Source organism: Tamandua tetradactyla, chromosome 19 (genome assembly GCF_023851605.1).
Source record: "Tamandua tetradactyla isolate mTamTet1 chromosome 19, mTamTet1.pri, whole genome shotgun sequence".
NCBI lineage: Eukaryota > Metazoa > Chordata > Mammalia > Pilosa > Myrmecophagidae > Tamandua > Tamandua tetradactyla.
This window is the reverse complement of record NC_135345.1, coordinates 27188523-27212151: the sequence shown is the minus strand read 5'-3', so window position 1 is coordinate 27212151 and position 23629 is coordinate 27188523. Positions and strand designations below refer to the sequence as shown.

Genomic DNA, 23629 nt, shown 5'->3' with positions numbered 1-23629 from the left:
GTGAGGTCATCTGATAATCCAGGACAATCTCCCCATCTCAAATTTTTAAACTTAATTGCATCAGCACAGTCTCTTTTGCCATATAAAGTAGGATATTCATAGGTTTCAGAGATTAGGATGTGGAAACCTTTGGGGGAAATTCTTCATACCACAGGAGGGACGGCACCATTACTTTGAAAGGAGGTGCTAAGACTCTTTCCATAGGGAGTATTTTCTCTTAGCATACTTGTTACTGAAAAGCTCAACACACAAATATACATATACATGCACACCAAATACCCAGAGCATAGTACCAAATACCCAGCATACTACCCAGCATAGTACCTTGCTCAGAGTAAGCATTTAAAGTTTGTGGGATAAATATGTGCATACCACATATCCAGGAAAAATGTTTTAAGGATAAAGAATACCTGAAGAAGTAAAACAAAAACTGTTATCTAATTAACATGACAAAGGTATTGATAGTACTTGAAGCTAGCTGCTTAAATTAAAAGGATGATTTGAAGAAACCATTTGGATGAACTGCAGCATTATTTGCCAAATTTATCTTCCCCATCTCATTCTGAAGATGTCTGTTTCACTTCCCCCCACAATTTCATCCCTTAACTGGTGAAACTATTACATTGATACATATTTAAAAATATTAGTTGCATTTATTCAAGAAAGAATTATATTTATTTTTAAATTGGGTAAGCTGTAATGCTTTAATTCAATATTCTCTTGCAGTTTCTAGCTAGTGAATAAGAGAAGAAAAAGAAATAAAAGGCATATAGATTTGAAAGAAACAAGTAAAATTGTCTTTATTTGTTGGTGCATATTATATGAAGAAAATCCTAAGGAAGCTACAAGAAAAGTTACTAGAAGTAGGTAGGAAGCTTGGCAAGGTCTCAAGATACAAGGTCAATATAAAAAATCAATTTTACTTCTAGATATTAACAAATCATTGGAAATTTAAATATAAAATACCATACAGTAGCATTAAAAATGTAAAATAACTATAGTTAATAGCACAAGTATAAAAATGTTCTTTCATCAATTGTAACAAATGTACCACACTAATACAAGGTGTAATAGTAGGGTGATATATTGGAACTCTGTATTTTATGCATGATTATTTGGTAAACCTACAACTCATCTAATTAAAAAAATGTGAAAATAGCTGGGGAAACATTTAACAAAATATTCACAGTAACTATACACTATAAAATATTGAATGAAATTAAAGAAGACACAAATAAATGAAGAGATATAACAAGTTCATGAATTGGAAGACTCAACATCATTAAGATATCAATAATCCCCAACTGTTCTATAGATTTAATGTTATCCCAATAAAATTCCAGTGGGAATTAGAAAAATGCAGTTATTGGAAAATGCGAAGAAGCTAGGATAGCCAAAGTAATTTGACAAAGAACAATTTTGGAGGGTGACCACTACCTGATTTCAAGACTTACTCTAAAGTATGGAAACTTTTAAATCACTGTGGTATTAGAATAAAGATAGACATAAATCTATGGAACAGAATAGAGTCCAGAAGTCAGCTCACAAATAAATGATTAGACAAAGGTGTTGATGCAAAAGGGAAGGGATAAACAAATTATTCTGGAACAACTCTACATCCATATGCAAAAACATGAGCCTTGACTCTTGAATTTGCAACACATACACACACACACACACACACACACACACACCAAACTAATACAAAGGATCTTAAGCCTATATGTAGGGGCTAAAACTGTAGTTTCTAGAAGAAAACACTGGAAAAAGTTTTTGTGACCTTGGGTTATGCCAAGATTTCTTAGATAGCACACAAAAAATCATGGACCATAAAAGAAAAAATGGATAAATTGGACTTCATTAAATGAAACTCTTGCTCTTTAGAAGGTAGTTAAAGAAACTAAGAGACAAGTCACAGACTGGGAAAAAGTGTTGCAGATGATCATATATTGTATTTTAGAATAAATAATTCTTACAAGTCAATAAGATCAATTAAAAATGGGCAGATTTTAAGACACTTTATGAAAGAATATATGTATATAAATGGCAACTGAGTATGAAAAGATGCTCACCATTATTAGTAACTAGGGAAATGTAAATTAAAATCACCTATTAGAATGACTAACATGATAATACCAAGTGTTGGTGAGAATTTGGAACAACTGGAAAATACAGTGGTATGATCACTTCAGAAAAGAATTTGGAGTTTTCTTAGAAAATTAAACATATGCTTTTCATATGACCCAGAAATTCTACTTCCCCAGGTATTTACCCAAGAGAAATGAAGAAATATGTCCAGATAAAGACTTGCACACAAATGTTTATAGTAGCTTTATCCATAATATACCAAAAACAGGAAACAAAGGTGTCCATCAATAGGTGAATGGCTAAACAAATTGTAAAATATTCATAAAATATAATACTAGCCAGCAATAAAAAGGAATGAACTACTGACCAAAAGTAACATGGACGCATCTCAAAAACATGCTGAGCCAGACTCAAAAGAGTACAGGTATGATTCAAAGTACGTGAAACTCTGGAAAAGGCAAATCTAATCTTCAGAGAGAAAGCTGATCAGTGGTGCCCAGTTTGAATGTGGAATCAAATGGGAAATGAGACAAAGGGATTTGTCTTGGGTGACGGAAATGTTCTATACTTTGATTGTGGGGCATGGACATACACATTTGTCAAACCTAATTTTGAAACACAAACTTAAAATGTGTGCATTTTACTGATTTAAGTTATGCCTCAATAAACTTGATTTATATAAACAAAAAAATGAGTAGAAGTTTTTGTAGTTTTCTCTCTCAAAATATTCTTCCCCTTTGGACTTCCGCAAACAACTCTGCAAATCAACTTGGTGAGTAAAATTGCTGTGTGACATTGGACAAGTTATTATTCTGAACCGAGCAAATTTCCTCCATCAGTGAATTAGATTAGATGACTTCATCTGTTCATTCAATGAACATTTATTACAGCCTACCATGAGGCAAGCACTATGCTAGGTCCTAGAATTATAAAACTGAAAAATAAATCATTTTTGCTCAAAGGAGTCGAGTCTAGTGGAAAAGAAAAACTAACATGATTGTGATACTTTATGTATATTTCATATGAGGACTTCAAGGGGAAGCAGTCTTTCCTGATGACACAACACCTGAGTTGAATTTTGAGGTACAAGTAAGAGTTAGGTAAAAAGAGAGAAGAGAAGGCATTCCAAGCACAGGGAGGTGTTTAGGCAAAGGGCCATAAGAAAGAGACATAACATGTGTTTAAGGAACTTCAGGTAATTCAATATGTCTAGAACAAAGAATTCATCCTTCTAAGGTAAAGGTTGTGTCTTCGATTTTCAAAAACTAAAAAACATTCATCTAGTTTGATCATGTATAGACAGACTTCTGTACCAAATAGTGAAACCCATGTTATAGTGGATCCCCCAAAAGGTAAAACTGACTACTACCGGTTAGGATTCTGTTGCTGCCAAAAAGAGAATCTTCTGCCTCATATAACTAAGTGGTCCAGGGGTTGACTGGTGGAGTGTGATCTGGGGATCAATAACCTCAACAGGGCAGCTTTTTATTCTCTCCATTACAAGGTTGCAATAGCTACAGATCCAACATGATGTTTTGAAGAAAAGCAGATCCCAACAATTTTTGGTGTGAGTCAGGGGATAAAAACATACATGGACAAATTTCTTCATGTGTTTTCCATATCTAGAAAACTAGTCAATGAAAGTTGACTAGAAAATAATGACTAAAGAATCAGAATATGTATATAAAAAACTATCACTCTATATTGTAAGCACTATATTAGTGTATGAACAGCTTTATGAGAGCAAAGAGAAGAAAATAATTTAATCTGTTTTACAGGCTCCAGGATATTTTCACAAGACAGGAGATATTTTTTCACAGGGCATTGAAAAATGGGGAAGGTCTTGCTGTCAGAGACAAAAATACACGTCATGGCTGGTTGAGGAATGGGCATGAATCTGGCAATGTGGAAGTATAGGATAATGGATCAGTGTGGGAGTAGAAGAATGGAAAGACTGAGCTGTGACGAGTTCTTTCCTGCCATGCTAGAGCCTGGACTTTACCCTTTAAGCAATGGAAGTTGTTCAAATTTTGAAACAGAGAAGTAATACAATCAAACCTGTATTTAGAAAACTGTAGGAATAGATTAAACACTTCATGAGGCAAGAAAGAAGGAGATAAGTGTGGGTAGATAAAGCTAGGCTTTGAGGTAGAGGGAATTTAAATCGAATGGCCATATAGTCCCTGTGAAATAGGCAGGAGAGCATATGATGAGTGTCAGGGAGTGCTGCACAGTTAAGTCAAGCTGGAAATTTCAGTTAGCCAGGACATTGTATTACCAAAACAGTCTGAGAAAAGATTGTTCAATAAATTCTTTCCTGCATCAGTGGGTGACTTGAAATTCAGAAGAGCCAAATGCAAACTGTCTCAATAAGGCGATTCCACCATCAGTAACAATGGCCAAAGCTAGAAGAACTAGCTTTGTGATCCTTGTGATCACTGGCAGAGCAGATGTGGAGTGGGTTACAGGGTTTGGTTAGGGATGGCTTGGGAGGGTACATGACAAAGATAAGTGAGGTAGTGTGAGGTGGTTAAAGACAAAGTTCTTAATGAGCCTGACTGCCCTCAGTACACTATTTTAACAAGCAGACAAGAGCAGCACGTAGCAAAGAGGAGTTTGTGGCAGCAGCCAATTGTGTGGCAGCCTGCCAGGTTTTGCTTTGGGATTCACATTCAGAACTACTGTCTGGAGCCACCTGTTGGAAATGAAAGGATCTGCTCTTCATGGTCTGATCCATTTTTAGAGACATAGTCTCATATTGGGAAAACTATATAATGCTAAACTATACAAATGCTAGTGAAGTTGGACATTCTTTATGTATTATCCTTTATTGCTTGACCTTAAAATAGCATATTTAAAACTACCAATGACACCTTATATTTGCAGTTCAAAAAAATCACTTTCAAATATATTTTCTCATTTAGTCCTGCACAATCCTGCAAGGTAAACTGAGTAGATAAAATAATTTCCTACCATCCTCTCCTTCAAAAAAATATGGATGAGAGATTAAATCATCGAAAATCTTGATGTGAGAACCAGAACTCCCCAGTCTAGAGTTTGTAATTGTCTAGTTTACTACATTGCCTCTTCTAAAAACGCTTCTGATTATCTCCTAAAGAAAGTCATGGATGGGCATATCTGTATGCATTAATGTATGACCTTAATCACCTAAAACTTCTCTCCTCCAAACATTTTTGTCACTTTTTCAGGGTGGGAGAAGGAGGTGTGTGCTCGTCCTTTCAATGAATGTACATTTCTATACACAGAATGGCAAATTATGCAATTACAACTGTATTACCTTTAAAAGCAACAAAACAGGGTTCATTAAGAATCAACTGCAGAATGAATTATTTAGTCCTTAGTAAGTAACCAAGTGCCTGATGAATAAAAAGCATGCAATATAGATTTTCAAATTAATAACTATACTAAACTCCACCACACTTGCAGTCTTGTGCTAAACATCATATATTTTCTGATATACACTCTCTAAATAAAACTCTCATTAAATACATTTGAATAAAACTCAATAAAATTCTAGGCAACTCATAAGTATAAATCTATTGATTTAGAGTTTTGATGAAATGAAATGAAACGACTTGAGTCTAAAATCAAAAGTCAATGGTTTTTGGACTTTTCTTCACATAGTATTAATTCATGTTACAGAAATGGTAGGGTTTTAGAAAGTATCATATAATAAGATCCTTTATTTCTAATGAAGACCAAAATAAAATTGATCCCTTGCATTATTCCTAATGAATGTCTAGTAACTACTTCTAGTCTCTGTCAGCTGCTCTGCCCTAGAAGTAAATCTCATTAAGCCCAGCAAAAGGGGATATGGTTTTGATTCTTCATTCCCTTGGATGTCCTCTTTGTATATTTTCAAAGTAACAGAGTGTCAAGTCTTCTAACCAAGAGATGGAATTGGGAAATTTGAAGGGATCACCCCCAAATTTTCTGACTTTTCTCAGAGTACAGAACAAAATAACTGTTCTATGGAGACAACTGTATTTGACATTCCCAGTAGAGATCTTTAGAGGAGAAATAAATTAGGGATCTAAAAGACCCCTCGTAGGAGAAAAGTTGCTAAAAACATCAAAGTACATTTGAATTCCAACTTAAAAACGTTATCTTTTTCAAGTTTCCCCTCCATTCCCCAATACCTCCCATCCCATATTATACATCTCCAACCTCCACCCACAGCTCTGAGGGGAGAGCAATTGATAGGATGAAATAATACATTATCTAGAGATAAATTTACAAACTGACATAAGAGAATTGTCCCAGAAGCTACATTACCTCTTCAAGTTTATTACAGTATCTTCAGTTCCTATTGCATATATTATTACATGCCGTTTACAAGTCAGGATCAGATACACAGGATGCTCAATTTAGCATATAAGTTATAATAGATATAAGTTATATCTATTGCTTCTCTCTTGAAAATCAGCAGCATGCAGTGCAATATTTGGTATGCAGTTTTTATTTCAAAAAGTGAAAAACTACTAAGGTTTAACATGGAGGGAACATGATCTTTATTGGCTTATATGCAAAGGTTAATTTTGGTTTTATGCAGAATTTGCATAGTTCATGATTAGTTTCAAATGAAAAACTAGATGTATTGTCAGTGACTTTGAAGAAGATCAGGTGACAGTGGCAAACAGAAAAATTTGAAGAAGAGGCATAACTTTTAAAGTGGAAAGGTCAGCAAGAACTGCCTGAAACAAAAAACAAAAAGAATTATTAATATCAGAATTCTAATTAGCAAAGTGAAGTCTAAAAAATAAGTGACAAGAGACACACCATTACAATATAATTCTGCCATTAATACACATGCTAAGTTCTTCAGATCTGTCATAAATCTTTGTACTAAACTATGACTTTTCTTCTCTTTTCTTAATTTCTTAAGGTTAATCCATGTGCAAAGTGCTATAAAGTACAGTAGAAAATAACCTAGAGTTTAGCCTTGAGCCTTCTTCAAATATACAAGGTAGCATGAGTTTATAAGAGGTCTAACATTTCAACTTGCTTCTATAAATAAACCTACACTACGAATCCTAGTCCCCTTATACTAGTATGAGGAATAACTGACTTCAGGAAATCATTCTGAGATGGAACAAATGTTTATTCCATTGCAAGATGCATAAACATCCTCTTCCTTTTAAACAAAGAATGCAGGCTGCTATTTTAAGGATACAATTTACATTTCTATGAAAGATAACAGAGTAATATGGTAAGCTACTATTTAATTGAACCATATTTCAGGTGCAAATTATGCCACTGAAAATAAATAAGCTTTAAATAATTAGCACAATTAAAAATAACCAACATATCTTTAGCCTACATATTTTTACTATATCATCCAAATATGGTTCTGGAAGTTATGCTTCCGTGAGCATAACTCACAGAAAATGGTCAATAAGCAGAGAATGCAACATTAACTCTGATAGTTTCTATTAAAATGACTAGATATCTAGTTTCCTATAATGTTTATAATGGTCTTCTATAACAATCTTGTTTATGACTCCTTTCACAATAAGATTGTTTTCAAGTACTGAAGGAATTTGAATTGAATACTTGCTGTTCCTTAGCTTAGAACTTACAGGTTTTACCCAACTTAAAAAATTAGGCTACAAGTAATATGTGTCTTATGCATCTGAGAATAAAGTGCCTGCGGCTGGCAATCTCTCAGGAACTATTTCCATCCCATCAGAGTGAAACTTATCCTTACTTCAGCTGCAGCCAGTGATGTCACCTCCATCAGGTTCACTGCTCGGAAAGCAAACACAGCAGCTGCCAGGACTGGAAAAGAATGCACACTATTTCAACTGCTCGCGCCTACTCATCAGCCCAACACATTTTACTGCTATGCCCACAAGCAACTATGAAAGCTCGGGCCAGTTGCTTTACACTATTGCACACCCACTTTCTTGGTTATGGTCTTGTGATGAATGGAAATTGTCTACTCCTTAAAAACGGTGCCTGTTGGCTAGACAAACTGAATCTCACATTTTTTGGGAAAAAATGTCTAATGGTTTAGAATAAAAATAGTTTCCTTCATACTTATAACTTAAATTATTTGTTTTAAAATGGGCTTGAAAATCTAATAATAGCCATAAATTAAGGTTGATTGGTGCAGGTGTTTTTTACCTATGCAACAGAGGGGCTTCTGAAAATATGGTGACTGAAATTTTAAATATATTAGATCATGTTTCATATGTATCAAAGAGGCTACCTGATAGAAATCTGGCAATGAAGGCTTTTCTTAACATATTTTAATATTGTTATATTTATATTTTTATACTCAGCATTGACTTTCTTAAGAATGTCACAAGCAAGTGTCTGTGGGGAAGGCTGCTGTAGGATTGATCCCGACACTGACATTAATGTTGGCTATAGGAGAAAGAAGTTGAAACTTTGAGAAAAAAATACATTATGGGACATCTTTAAGGTCAATAACATATATTAAGTTGAAAACAACATTTGCATTCTGTTCTACAGATGGATATGAAAAGAGAGTAATGATAACATCTAATACTTAATATAAAACTACCATACAACTTCATGTGAGGACTGAGTCATCATGAACAACGGATGCACCCATGAAAGAGGCAGATGGCCCTGATGAGGAGATAGTACTGGCTAGACATGGCTCTTGACTTTGCCCCCCCCACCCTTTTTTTCATTACTAGTGGTAGTGCACTACCTTGAAGTATAGGGAATTAACGGTAAGGAATCTTCAAAATTATCTGGAAGACTCATTTTTAGGTATATTGCACAAATATATTGAAAACATTTTTACAATAGAATAATAATAATTATAGTAAATTAAATCTCACACTAACCCTAGGAGTTAAGTACTATTAGTCCCATGTTACTAAAGTAGAAACTGAGGCACAGTAAGTTTGGCTGACATACTCAGAGTCACACAAGGAGAACTTAGTGGAAACAATATTCAACCTGACTCTGGAGCCTGTGTTTCCTATGTGATGACATTACTGAGATTGAAGGTAAGCACTAATGACTCATCCCTGACATTTGTGAATGGTCCTGAGACTCATCTTCTCTGGTGTCCCTCAGAATGGTTTTTCAAAGATGGAACAAAGGATGATGCCTGGACATCCTGCATTTTGATAGGTGGTAAAACCTGAGGAGTAGAAGTCAGGAGGCAGCCCTCTTAATTTCCTCAGATAAAGGCAGAGTGCAATCAGTGACTGAGAGACAGACATTTTTCTAAGTGACAACAGAATTTGCACAGTCTGGCAAAAAAGCATTAGAAAAGTTAGATAGGAATATTCTGGAGAAAAAGAAAAGATGATAGTGGCCAAACAAAATTAAAAAATTCAAGTCAGCAGTGTTATTAAAAAAATAACAAGGAATACAAGAGATCTGGGACAAAGAATCGACTCTTTAATTGAAAAGGAAAAAATTTAAGTACTTTAAAGTGACAAAGCTTCAGGTTTACAAGAATATCAAATGAAAACCATTTCTATGAGAAGCTTGGAGAGAAAGCTAGCAGATGTCACCATGTGCCTTTCCAGCTGAGAGAGTAACCCTGAATGTCATCGACCTTCTTGAGCCAAGGTATCTTTCCCTGGATGCCTTAGTTTGGACATTAGTATAGCCTTGCCTTAATTTGAACATTTTTACAACCTTAGAACTATAAGCTTGTAACTTATTAATTAGCTTTTTAAAAGCCGAAAAAAAAATTTCTGTGGATTGGCAACTTCTTTCCAATATCTGAAATCATATTTTGTATAGTGAAGACATTTTAGAGGCTAAGAAATATGATCATTACTTCCTTTTTTTGTGCATATTGACAGAGTTAATAAAAGCTTAACGGACTAGCCAAATTTTCTGTTGTCACAGGAAAGAGTTTTACAAGGTGGGAAATTGTTTTTCCAGAGGTAGATGGGGTGGGAGTAAAACAGAAGTTCACTGACTGACCTCAACATCCAAAATGCTTATGTTTATAACCTTTATTTATCTTGGTGTCACATCACAGAATTTCCTTTCTATCTGCTCCATGTTTGGTTTGCCCAGCCCTTCTGTGGAACCGTTTGTTTGACAAGGAGTAAAGATCTATACTTGGGGCATTTTAAACTGAAATCATGCTTCATAAGAAATACAAGAACTCTAAAAATCACTTTTGATCTTTTAAACTACTCTCCTTACTTCAGTTCTAAGGAACTCTATCATGAATTAAGACACCTTTGGTTCAAACTGTTCATCAAAAGCTTTTGATTAATTTAGAAAGTAATGGTACTTACTAAAATATTTCTAAGAACTATATAATAACTCACTTGAGCAAAAAATGTGGTCCCCAAATATTCTTACCAAAAAATGCATGCTATAATCAAAACCAATCTACAGAACTTATCTACCCTTATGGCTCTTTATCTGAATTTCACAGCAGGGTAACTCCTATCAGTCTAATTCCATTTTGGTATGTTTAGTATTTTTCCAAAAGGGAAGGTGGGTGGATGTGACATTGTAGATTACATTTCTACCTATTCATCATAACTTTTCAGCTAATGCATTAAACTCACAGCAGAATGCTTGGCTTAGGGCAAATACAGACTTTAGTATACATTTATTTTTCTTCTCCTTCAGTTTGCTGAGGGGTGATAAGGCAGAAATTGAGAGAATGTAAGTTGGAAGAGCACTCACAGGCCTTCTAACTCAGCCTACATCCCAGGGTAGAGAAACCCTCCACCTTTCAGATAGAGGAGCCCGCTCTGTCTTTGGAAAGCCCTGATTACTAGGAGATACTTTTGTATACAGAGTTCCCTTCTCTAACGTGCTCTCATGACTTTCTGAAATGATTTTAAAAGTTATATACAATAATCTTCACAATTTCTCACATACCCAGAGGAGAATTATTTGGCAAAAAGTCTAAAATCCTGACACCTGAGAAATGGGAGTAGAAAACCAGGCTAATTAGCCTGGAAAAATAGCCTTGGCAGAGAGATTAGGGATTGGAGTGGAAAACAAAACAAAAACAAAACAGAACAAAACAAAACCATGATAATGACCCTGACTTAACTGGAATACATTTAACAAGTCATATTATCCAGAAATGAAATGGACTTTCTGGTAAGATAGGGGTAACCCAACAATGAAGTGTTCTAATAGAGGATGAAGACTGCTTGTCAGAATATTTAAAAGAAGTTATACCTGATGAACTCTAGAATTCCTTCTATCTCTAGATTATATGTATCACTGCCAAATAGAAGAAGGCAGATTGTTCACCCCTAATTCATATTGTATAGGCTTTAAAAAAATTGAGAGAGAACACTAGGAGTTGTAAAAAACATCAGTAACTGATATCTTTCATTACACCAGGGTGACAATTATCTATCTTCACAGTACTTTATTATTCTAACTTTCCCCTTCAAAATGCCACTCAATTACTATAGGCCTCTTAGCACTTAAGAACATGTAAATACAGCACTCAAAGAATCTTCTGCAAGGAAAGCATCTTCTTCAACTAAGCATTATTTCTACAATAGCTCAGAGATGTGACTTTACAATATTATCAATTAAAGGTAAGGAAATAAAGGCTCACAGAGATTGAATAAATTGTTCAATATTACACAGCTGTGGAAGATTGAGTCCAGCATGCTGACAACTTTTCTATTATCCATTCATTGTCATGAACACTTCATCATCATTATTTGAATTTACTGATAATCCCAATGATACCAATACCTGAGTCTGTATAGCCTAAGAGAAGCAAAATAATATAAATAATAATAAATTGATGCCCTGTATGTTATCATACAGTTGCCTTGCGTGTATATCCATTGTAAGAGCCACTTAATTATTAGATAAGAGATGGATTGTGACTTCCTGAAAAAAATATACTAAATGTCTTTTGGCTTAGGAGAATATCTCAAAGGAGAAACTCAGCCACCAAGGTGGGAGTCAGAGACTATAGTAAAAAGGAAAATATTTTAAATTCAGTATAAAAAAAGGATCCAAAAGAGCTGAGCTATCAGCTAGGAGGGAAGGTCAGTATCACTCTAGATTTTAGGTGGTAGTTGAAAAGTGGCACAGATCAGAATGCTAATGGCCAGCAGAATCCAGAGTTGAACAGAAGCATACTTATACTCTGCTACACAGATCTCACAGGTGCTGGGAGACAGTAAGGCCTGGCTGGGATTAAAACAATAGATGGGAGAAGAAACTGGACTTTTCCCGGAGCCAAGAAGAAAGACTAGGAATAGGCTGGTGTTGGGCAAAGAGAAGGATCTAGATGACAGAACCTCAGTACCTGTCTTCTAAGCCAAACAACTTGAAGTATTTCTGAATTTAAGATGACAGACAACTGCAGACTCAAACTTGGGTTACAGATTGTAAATATGAGAAATGGAAGTGGCCTTATTATAGGAACAGCATATGTTTACAAATAAGCACTTGTTCTTACCAGCAAGAATTTCCAGAGAGTTGTATCCTAGGATTCTATCCCACAAAAGTAAGAGTTGATCTGTAGCTAAATATCCAGAGAAAGCTCGAACCATCCACTTAAATGATATACGAAGACTGTAAGCAAGGAAAAAAGAAAATAAGTTTTACAGTTCTTTCTTACAAAAAGGCAAAATTTGAAAAGCACAACTACTTCTATTGTTAGTGTAACTCCTTTGAGAATCTTACAAATCACCTAGGTATTTAAACTCAAGTACCGTTTTAAAAGGTGCAAAAGTGCAGTGGTGCCTACACATCTATGGCTAATTGATTTTCAGCACGGGGACCAAGTCTATTTAATGGGGAAAGAATAGTCTTTTGAATAAATGATCCTGGGAAAACGGGATATCCACATGCAAAAGAATGAAACTGGACCTCTATATCGCATGCTATATACAAAAATTAACTCAAAATGGACCAATGACCTAAATATAAGAAATAAAACTATACACTTTTTAGAAGAAAACATCAGAAAATATCTTCAGATGTTGTATTAGGCAACAGATTCTTAAATATGATACCAAAAGTATGAACAACAAAACAAAAAATAGACAAGTTGGACTTTACTAAAATTAAAAACTTTTGTGCCTCAAAGGGCATTATCCAAAAAGTGAAAAGGCAACTTACAGAATGTGAGAAAATATCTGGAAATCCTGTATCTGACAAGAATTTACTATCCAGAACATATAAAAAACTCCTACAACTTGACAACAAAAGACAAGTGACTCAACTGAAACATGGTGAAAGGACCTCAACAGACATTTCTCCAAAGAAAGATATACAAATGGCCAATAATTACATAAAAAGATATTCAATATCATTAGCCATTAGGAAATGCAAATCAAAACACAAAAGGTTCACTTTAGACCCACTAGGATGGCTATTATTAAAAAATGGAAAATAAATGTTGGCAAAGATGTGGAGAAATTGGAACCCTTACACATTGTTGGTGGGAATGTAAAATGGTGCAGCCACCAGGGAATACAGTTTGGTGGTTCCTCAGAAAGTTAAATATAGAATTACCACATAACCTAGCAATTCTACTTCTAGATATACACATAACAAAAGAACTGAAAACAGGAACTCAGACAGATGGTCGTATACCAGTGTTCACAGCAGCACTGTTCAGAATAACCTAAATGTGTAAGCAACACAAGGGTCTATCAAAGGATGAATGCACAGACAAAATGTGGTACATGCAATGGAACATTATTTGGCCATTAAAAGGAATCAAATTCTGATGTATGCTACAACACAGATAAACAGTGAAGACACAATGTTAAGTGAAACAAAATAAACACAAAGTACAAAGATTGTATGATTTCACATATATGAAATACCTAGAATAAGCAAATTCATAAGGATAGAAAGTAGATTACTATTGGTTGCCAAGGGCAGGCATTAGGGATGAATGGGGAGTAACTGCTTGATGTAAAAAGAGTTTCTGTTTGGGGTGATGGAAAGTTGGTAATGGATGGTGGTGATGGTGGCAAAATATTGTGAATATAACTGATATCAATGAATTGTGCCCAGATAAGTGGTTAAAATGAGAACTTTTGTATTGTATATATATTCTCAGAATACAAAAAAAAAAAAAATAATAAAGCATGGTGTTAAGAAACCCTGAATTCTCAAATTAGTGGTCTCAAAGGGTTAAAAGGAAGAATTATATCTGCTGGCTCCTATTTTATGTAATAGTTCAGACTTTAGAGAACACTTCCATTTTTTCACAGTGTACATATTAATTAGGTACCAAAGAGTAGTTCTTCTAAACATTTTAAATTTATAATGAACCTGAAGAATTCTGACTTTAAACCTTTCACTTTAGAAAGGAGGTTATCAGAACTCCAAAATATCAACTTGAAAGTTTAACTGAATTCCATTTTCCTAAAAAAAAGTTCTCATAGTTATAAGATCAATTTATTTATAAATAGGTTGCATTTCAACAATAAATTATCTCTCATTTCCATCTCCTTGCAATTGTAAATAATGCTGCTATAAACATTGGTGTGCAAATGTCCATTTGTGTCTTTGCCCTTAAGTCCTCTGAGTAGATACCTAGCAATGGTAATGCTGGGTCATATGGCAATTTTATATACAGCTTTTTGAGGAACCGCCAAACTGCCTTCCACAGTGGTTGCACCATTTGACATTCCCACCAACAGTGCATAAATGTGCCTCTTTCTCCATATCCTCTCCAGCACTTGTCATTTTCTGTTTTGTTAATAATGGCCATTCTGGTGGGTGTGAGATGCTATCTCATTGTGGTTTTGATTTGCATTTCTCTAATGGCCAGGGACATTGAGCATCTCTTCATGTGCCTTTTGGCCATTTGTATATCCTCTTCTGAGAGGTGTCTGTTCAAGTCTTTTTCCCATTTTGTAATTGGGTTGGCTGTCTTTTTGTTGTTGAGTTGAACAATCTCTTTATAAATTCTGGACACAGGACCTTTACCTGATATGTCATTTCCAAATATTGTCTCCCATTGTGTAGGCTGTCTTTCTACTTTCTTGATGAAGTTCTTTGATGCACAAAAGTGTTTAATTTTGAGGAGCTCCCATTTATTTATTTCCTTCTTCAGTGCTCTTGCTTTAGGTTTAAGGTCCATAAAACCGCCTCCAATTGTAAGTTTCATAAGATATCTCCCTACATTTTCCTCTAACTTTTTTATGGTCTTAGACCTAATGTTTAGATCTTTGATCCATTTTGAGTTAACTTTTGTATAGGGTGTGAGATACGGGTCCTCTTTCATTCTTTTGCATATGGATATCCAGTTCTCTAGGCACCATTTATTGAAGAGACTGTTCTGTCCCAAATGAGTTGGCTTGACTGCCTTATCAAAGTACAAATGTCCATAGATGAGAGTTCTATATCTGAGCACTCTATTCGATTCCATTGGTCAATATATCTATCTTCATGCCAGTACCATGCTGTTTTGACCACTGTGGCTTCATAATATGCCTTAAAGTCAGGCAGTGTGAGACCTCCAGCTTCGTTTTTTTTCCTCAAGATACTTTTAGCAATTCGGGGCACCCTGCCCTTCCAGATAAATTTGCTTATTGGTTTTTCTATTTCTGAAAAGTAAGTTGTTGGGATTTTGATTGGTATTGCGTTGAATCTGTAAATCAATTTAGGTAGAATTGACATCTTAACTATATTTAGTCTTCCAATCCATGAACACGGTATGCCCTTCCATCTATTTAGGTCTTCTGTGATTTCTTTTAACAGTTTCTTGTAGTTTTCTTTGTATAGGTCTTTTGTCTCTTTAGTTAAATTTATTCCTAGGTATTTTATTCTTTTAGTTGCAATTGTAAATGGAATTTGTTTCTTGATTTTCCCCTCAGCTTGTTCATTGCTAGTGTATAGAAACACTACAGATTTTTGAATGTCGATCTTGTAACCTGCCACTTTGCTGTACTCGTTTATTAGCTCTAGTAGTTTTGCTGTGGATTTTTCTGGGTTTTCGAAGTATAGTATCATATCATCTGCAAACAGTGACAGTTTTACTTCTTCCTTTCCAATTCTGATGCCTTGTATTTCTTTTTCTTGCCTAATTGCTCTGGTTAGAACTTCCAACACGATGTTGAATAACAGTGGTGATAGTGGACATCCTTGTCTTGTTCCTGATCTTAGGGGGAAAGTTTTCAATTTTTCCCCATTGAGGATGATATTAGCTGTGGGTTTTTCATATATTCCCTTTATCATTTTGAGGAAGTTCCCTTGTATTCCTATTCTTTGAAGTGTTTTTAACAGGAAAGGATGTTGAATCTTGTCAAATGCCTTCTCTGCATCAATTGAAATGATCATGTGATTTTTCTGCTTTGATTTGTTGATATGGTGTATTACATTAATTGATTTTCTTATGTTGAACCATCCTTGCATACCTGGGATGAATCCTACTTGGTCATGATACAAAATTCTTTTAATGTGTTGCTGGATTCGATTTGCTAGAATTTTGTTGAGGATTTTTACATCTATATTCATTAGAGAGATTGGTCTGTAGTTTTCTTTTTTTGTAATATCTTTTCCTGGTTTTGGTATGAGGGTGATGTTGGCTTCATAGAATGAATTAGGTAGCTTTCCCTCCACTTCAATTTTTTTGAAGAGTTTGATCAGGGTTGGTACTAATTCTTTCTGGAATGTTTGGTAGGATTCACATGTGAAGCCGTCTGGAATAAATTATCTCTTGGAATCAGAAAATGAACTCTCTGGCTCTCATTTTTGTACTATTAGCACATAAAAATAACTTCACTGCTTAAAGATGTGCTCAGAATTGCTGGAATAGTTATAATATTATGTAGATAAGTATCTATCTTATTTTCTTAGAAGAAAGGGACCTAGAGATTGCCTTTGTTGGTGCCAATGTATTAATTAATTAAATTATATATTTAATTACTGATAAATATTCCCAAATTTCAGAAATTTCTCAATACTGGGTAACTATTGTTCTGATATAACAAATTTCAGGTAGGCAACAGCATTGAAAATTTAGCTTTTAGATAGGTTTTAGAATATCTTTTTTACAGACACAAACACCCTGAATATTTTAATAGTAAAAAAATTTGTTCAGAATTTCATGTTCTTTGTCATTAATCATTCTTTTTAATCTCTTTTGGATGTAATCATGTTATTCCTTTTTAAAAACTTTTGGTATGCCCTAGAGTGCCTTATCATATAAAAAGGAGGAAACAGTTATAACACTACTTGTATTACACAATTTTATATTAGAATGCTTACTTGTTCTTTTATTTCTTTTGAATTAGATTTGACTAAAAGTGAAAGAAGAAAGAAAAACAAAGAAAAAATGAAAAGGAAAAGAAATAGAACACCTGTGGTAGACATCCTAGGAATGAAAGAGGGGAGACAGGTATAAAAAAAGAAAAATATGTACATAAGAACTATTTTGAGGCACTGAAGAGGTAGGGAGTGAGATTATCAGCCAAGTAAGAGAAAGGAAAGCCAGGTTGAAGTTTAAAAAAACATGTGACTTTTAAGCTCAAATTATTAACTTCAACTAGTTTCATTTTATTAGACTTCCCATAATGCCTTATTACAAAAATAGTATAATACATTATACCACCACATATAGATTGCATGAATCAGTTTTTAAACAGTAAAGTTTAGTAAGGCATAATTTACATATAGTGGAATTTATCCTTATTAATGGATAATTCTATGAGTTTCAATATGAAGAACCAAATGGGAAATTGAGAACTGAAAAACATAATAACCAAAATAAAAACTCACTGGGTGGCCCCATTAGTAAAGTGGGAATAACCAAGGAAAAAGTCAGTAAATTTGGATGCAGATCAATAAAAAGTAACAAATCAGAACCACAGAGAAAAAAGTTTGAAAAAAAAATGAAAAGAGCTTCATATAATTCACATTATATGAATCTAGAAAAAAAAGGGAGAGTATGGTACAGAAAAAAATATTTGAAGATATAAGGCTTGAAAACTTCCTAGAACTGGTAGAAGAAATAAACCTACAGATTCAAGAAGCTCAGGTAATCACAAACAGAGTAAACATAAAGAAATCCAAGCCAAGACATATAATCAAATAGGTGAGATCTAGATACAAAGAAATTTTGATAGTAGCAAAATGATTGATATTATTTCTTCTTTAGCTGTTTGATAGAATTTTCTAGTGAAGCCATCTAGGCCTGGAAATTATTTGAAGGTAGTATGTGATTAAACATGTATATTATAAACCATAGGGCACCTATCAACAACAGTGACAATAAAATAACAAATGGCATAAATACTAGTCTTTAGAGGAGGTAAAATGGAATAAAAGTACTCAATTCAAAAGTAGTCAGAAAAAGCCTACAGGAACAAATAGAAAATGTCTAGCAAGATGGTAGTTTTAAATCAATCATATCAATAACTACATTAAATGTAAATAACCTGTACACACAGGTGACAATTAAAAGACTGAAATTGTCACACTGGCAAATGCAAATATGCTTTTGAAAGGAAACTCACTTGAAAAATAAAGCCATTGATATGTTAACAATAAAAGATAAAAAAGAACACAATATGCAAATTGTAATAAAAAGAAAGCAGGAATGGCTATATTAATATCAGACATTGTAAATTTTTTACCAAGAACAAAGGGAGACAGTTCAAAATGACAAAGGGATTAATTATCCTAATAATAGAGCTTCAAGATACATAATTAAAAACACATAGCACTGTGTGAAAGAAGAAACAATTATAATTGGAGACTCTAACAGTATGCTCTCTCAATAATCAGTACAACAAGCAGACAGAAAATCACAAGTATATTGGACATGAACATCATCAGAAAACCTTACCTCACTGATATTTATAGAATACTCTGCCTAACATTAGCAGAATAAGAATTATTTTCAAGTACATATGTACATTCACTTCCATGGATTATATTCGGGTCATAAAACAAACCTCAAAAAATTTAAAAGAACTGAAATTATATGAAGCAACAGAATCATATGAAGAACTGAAATCTAACTGCAAAAAGTTAAAATAGAAATGAATACAGGAAGATATCTTTCCAAATATTTGGAAATTAAATAACAATCTATGGGTCAAAGATGAAGTATCAAGGGAAATTTAGAAACATTTTTAATTGAATGAAAATGAAAACACAACATCAAAATTTCCTGGGTAGAGGTAAAGCAGTGCTTTGAGGGAAATCTGTAGCATTAATGCATACATTAGAAAAGAAAAAAGGTCTCAAATGAATAATCTAAGCTTTTGTCTTAAGTCAAAGACAAGAGTGAAATAAGCTTAAAGCAAGTAAAATGAAAAAAATAATAAACTTAAGAGCTGGAATTAATGAAATTGAAATTGAAAAATAAAAGAAAATCAATTAAACTCCAAACTGGTTCTTTTAAAAGAGGAATAAAATTGAGAAACCTATAGTCAGACCAAGGAAGAAAAAGAGAGAAAACACGCATATACCAATTATCAGGAGCATGAGAAATGATTATCTTGAAATTAAACATAAGAATACTGGATTATCTTAATTTAAGATAAAAATATTAAGACATATAAATAAATAACTTTCAGGATTATACAGCTTAATAGAGCTAGACTTTGAATCTAGGTCTGTCTCTCAAACCCCCACCCCCATTCCCCATTCTCCACTGACCAATACTCCCATCCATTTATCTAGCCATACAATTTATTACTATTATTTTTTGGGGGGGTGCTGGGGATTCAAGTGTAGAGAAGAGAAATAGTGAACCATGCTATTTTCCATTAACTCCTTTTGTGTCCAAAGAATTAATGCTTCTTTCCAATATACCTTCTTTAATAGGGAAAATGGTTGCTTAGAGGAAAAGATAGGAACAAACATACCAATCATTTTGAAACTTCTGTTGCTTTAGACATTGTTATTTTTAAAAAGAGAGAGAAAATAATTTTGAAGTTCAAAGCTACTCTACATATCACCCATATCTCATACGGAGATAAATGAAGAAGATTCAAATTTTAGGAAGTAGAAGTCATACCCACTGGTAGGTAATTGATCTAGTTTCCTTTAACAAAAAACAGCAAACCTTAACCTCTATAGTATTCATAGACTGTTTTCTGACAAATTTAGTTTAAACCGACTTCATTTTGGCATTATAACATTTCTCATGGAATATCTGTTTCCACAATATTAAAAAAAAAATTTTATTAGAGAAGTTGTTGAACAATCATGCATACAATACAGGATTTCCATACACCACCACCACTTGCATTGGTGTTGAAAATTTGTTAAAATTGATAACACTTTTTTGTAATTCTACTATTTTGTTAACAGTTAAATTTGCTACAATTGATGAAAGATTATTAAATTAGTACTATAACTATTGTCCATAGTTTATGTAGGGGTATATTTTTCCTATTTTCCCTACTTTTTATTATTATTTTTTTAATGCATGGCCTTATTATTACTCATCTACCCATACACTAGATAAAGAGATTGTTAGTCACAAGGTTTTTACAATCACTTGGTCACATGATAAAATCTATAGTTAGACAATCATTATTGAAGATCAAGGTTACTGTATTATAGCTCAACAATTTCAGCTGTTTCCTTATGGTTATTCTGATACACTAATAACTAAAAATAAATATCTATATAATGAGTCAGTAGCCATAATCATTTGTTAAATCCTAATTCCTCAGTTACATCTCCTCCCTCTCATATGATCATTCTCGCAATCTTCAGGGATATCTAGGCAATGACCATTTTAGCTACTGCGGGTTGTGAAACTTACGGGATAGAGGAATGAAACTGGTTGATGTTCTTGGATCTATAGGGCTTTTTTTTAGGCCTCATTTTTTACCAACTTTCATTGTTGAGTAGAAATTAGTTCATTTGGTGATTCTTGTACCAGACACAAAAGTCCAAGCAAATAAGAATTTATTAGGATTTTGGTAATTCTTCCAAGAATTTTTGGCACAATATAGAGTCACAATTTACTATTTGCTAATCATTGTTTTGTTGAAGAAATGGTAGCTTAGCTCTTTAAAAAATTTACTGCATCTTTGCAAGTGCTTTGCAATAATAAAAAAATCGTTGTGATGTGAAAGGATCTCTCCTAATAGGAGAAAAAAGTACTCACGGTTGAGCCCCAATTTCTCGCAGATGATAAAAGAGTTGGGGAAGATAAGTTTGAAGAAGAGTTTCAAACAGCAAACAGAGTGACACAATACCCTGGATATAATAATGAGGCATAAGAGAAATACATATTTTAGTATTTAACTTAACTCTGACCAAAAATTACACAAATAGCAAATAAGATAAAGACTATCAACAAATATTCTTTATATTGTATATGAGTCAAAAGCAGGAAATTGTTTAAAAATAAATGTTATCCCTCTTTATGTATTTCTACTCTTGTAGATAAGCTAAAGGGGCCTTATTTGTAATACAATAGGCTACCCACTGAACAGGATATGTAATTTCCGGAGAAAATTACAAGGAAAACAGCATTTTACAGAAAACCTGCTACTTTTTAAGTGACATTTTATCATTTAGGACCTAGAGAAATTAGTTAGCTCAGGATGCATTCCAGTTTCCAGGTATTTCCCTGTCAATATCCCCACATCCTTTGCTGTCTCCCTTCATAATGCCCCTTCTACTGGGGCTGCCTCACCCATGGGGGAAAACATTTCCTGCTCTTTTCTAACTCTTCCTATGAAAGCCACCCCCAAGGAAGGACTGACTGAAATTTTCATTAGGAAATTATAGAACAAGAATGCTTGATTGCTTAGTACAAAGAGATTTTTTTTTAACTGAAATCTACTTTTTCAAGTGCATTTATTACTTGACAACTCTGAACAAAGTCTTTCTTGTAGCTCAGCATTCCTCAGGTTTGATCTCTGTAAGAAAGTTTTAATCCTCTTTTTGAATTTCTAAAGAAAAAAGGCTGTCACAGTTCCAAATATTTTAGTGTGGCACTAAGCCAGAAAAGGAGATGATGGCTTGTAAATTATTATCCCACTGAGTAAAGCAAGGGCAGAGGAAGGGCTGGTCTAATCAATTAGCTGAAAAGTGATCTCAGGGTCAGCAGTGAGATAGAGAACGCATATCCAGAGCTGCCCAGTGTCAGGCTTCCGGGTTCTGCAAGGGTAAACAACATGGGTGTATACTCTGCAATTTTTTTTTTAATCCAAAGCACAAAATGATATGGAAAATGAGAGTAGAAAATCTGATGTTAAGAATGGGGCATTTTCGCTGGAGTGATGCAAATGTTCAAAAAATGATCATGGTTATGAATATACAACTATGGGATGATATTGTGAGCCACTGATTGTTCACCATGTATAGAATGCTTTTATGTTAAGAATATATGTTTGTATGTTAAGCTTTTTTTTTTTTTTTTTGCATGGGCAGGCACCGGGAATCGAACCTGGGTCTCTAGTATGGCAGGTGAGAACTCTGCCAGCTGAACCACTGTATGTTAAGTTTTTACAATAAAATATTATAAAAAAAAGAAAAAGAAGAATGAGGCATTAGAAAAGAGAAGAATTATTAATGTTTTTGATTATTCTAGATAAAACATTAATGGAAGATAAGAACAAAAGCAAGTAGTCTTAGAAGAACCCCAAGGTGCTTCAAGGTGGTATTTCATTTGTAATCTGTGACATCCTGGAATTCTGTTATCTGCCAACTTCTACTAGCAAAATATTAGAGCAGGATTGAGGATGGAGGAAGGTGATATAGGAATACAGAGATTAAACTGGGAGAATAAAGAATAATTATTTAATGTAGTATCAGCAACACAAATTTCTTTGGGGAAATTTAGTAGCCCTGACAAACATTCCAATTTAATGAGTTTTTTCTGGAGAGTAGTCAAAGTTATCCCCAAGTGGACCAAAGCAGGTGTAAAGGGGGAAAAAGTATAGCTGAAATCAAATAAACTCTGCTTTTAGTCAGACTCATGGGAAGAAAAAAAGACATTTTAAAGGTACAGTCAAAATAAAATAGGTAAAAATGTTCTACTCCCAATATGCTTTTCTTTGACTCTCATATTGAAGTTAAAGGAGCTTTCTATTGAATAAACGCAATGAAAATATCTAGTATAATCACTGTTATTTGCTAAAAATGAAATGGAAAACGAGTGACAAATACATGTTTGATTTTCGTTAACAAAGAAGAGGTGATGACAATAATGTCAGTGACACAACAGCAGCAGCAACCATTTATTTACTGAACAATGTCTCTACAGCACTTCAGATGAGCTGTTAGTAACAATTTCACAGATGAGGAAATAAGGGTTTAAAGAAGGTGAGCATCTTTGTCAAGGAAAATAATACAGATATTTCTGTTACACAAAAGATAATATAAACATAACTGATGTGACTCCTTCCTCTCTATTATAAAAAATATTTAAATATCAATCTTTTCTCCCATTTATTCTATAGAAATGTTTTATGTGACATCACAAATTAAAATTTGTTGCTTTATAAATTAAATGAGCAGGAGACTTTTTCTTGAAAATTCTCATGGAGTGAGAGTAAGGAAAATCTACGGTTGCTACAAATTTTTCCAGGAAAAAACAACGAACAGATTAGAGTCTGATTTGATCCCAATTTTT

At 33.8% G+C, this 23629-nt stretch overlaps 1 protein-coding gene across 4 annotated transcripts in view; it reads right to left on the bottom strand.

The window, feature by feature from the left end:
- Positions 1–6505: 6505 nt before the first annotated feature.
- Positions 6506–23629, bottom strand: part of TBC1D19 (TBC1 domain family member 19) — a 207030-nt gene continuing 189906 nt past the window's right edge. For all 4 annotated transcript variants that reach the window (XM_077136549.1, XM_077136550.1, XM_077136551.1 and 1 more), the window contains 4 exons: positions 21152–21243; positions 12515–12630; positions 7817–7887; positions 6506–6803 (listed from right to left, as the gene is read on the bottom strand). In XM_077136549.1, the coding sequence (XP_076992664.1) occupies positions 6729–6803; positions 7817–7887; positions 12515–12630; positions 21152–21243 (354 nt within the window). In that variant the 3' untranslated portion in view covers positions 6506–6728. The remainder of the gene's footprint in view (positions 6804–7816; positions 7888–12514; positions 12631–21151; positions 21244–23629) is intronic.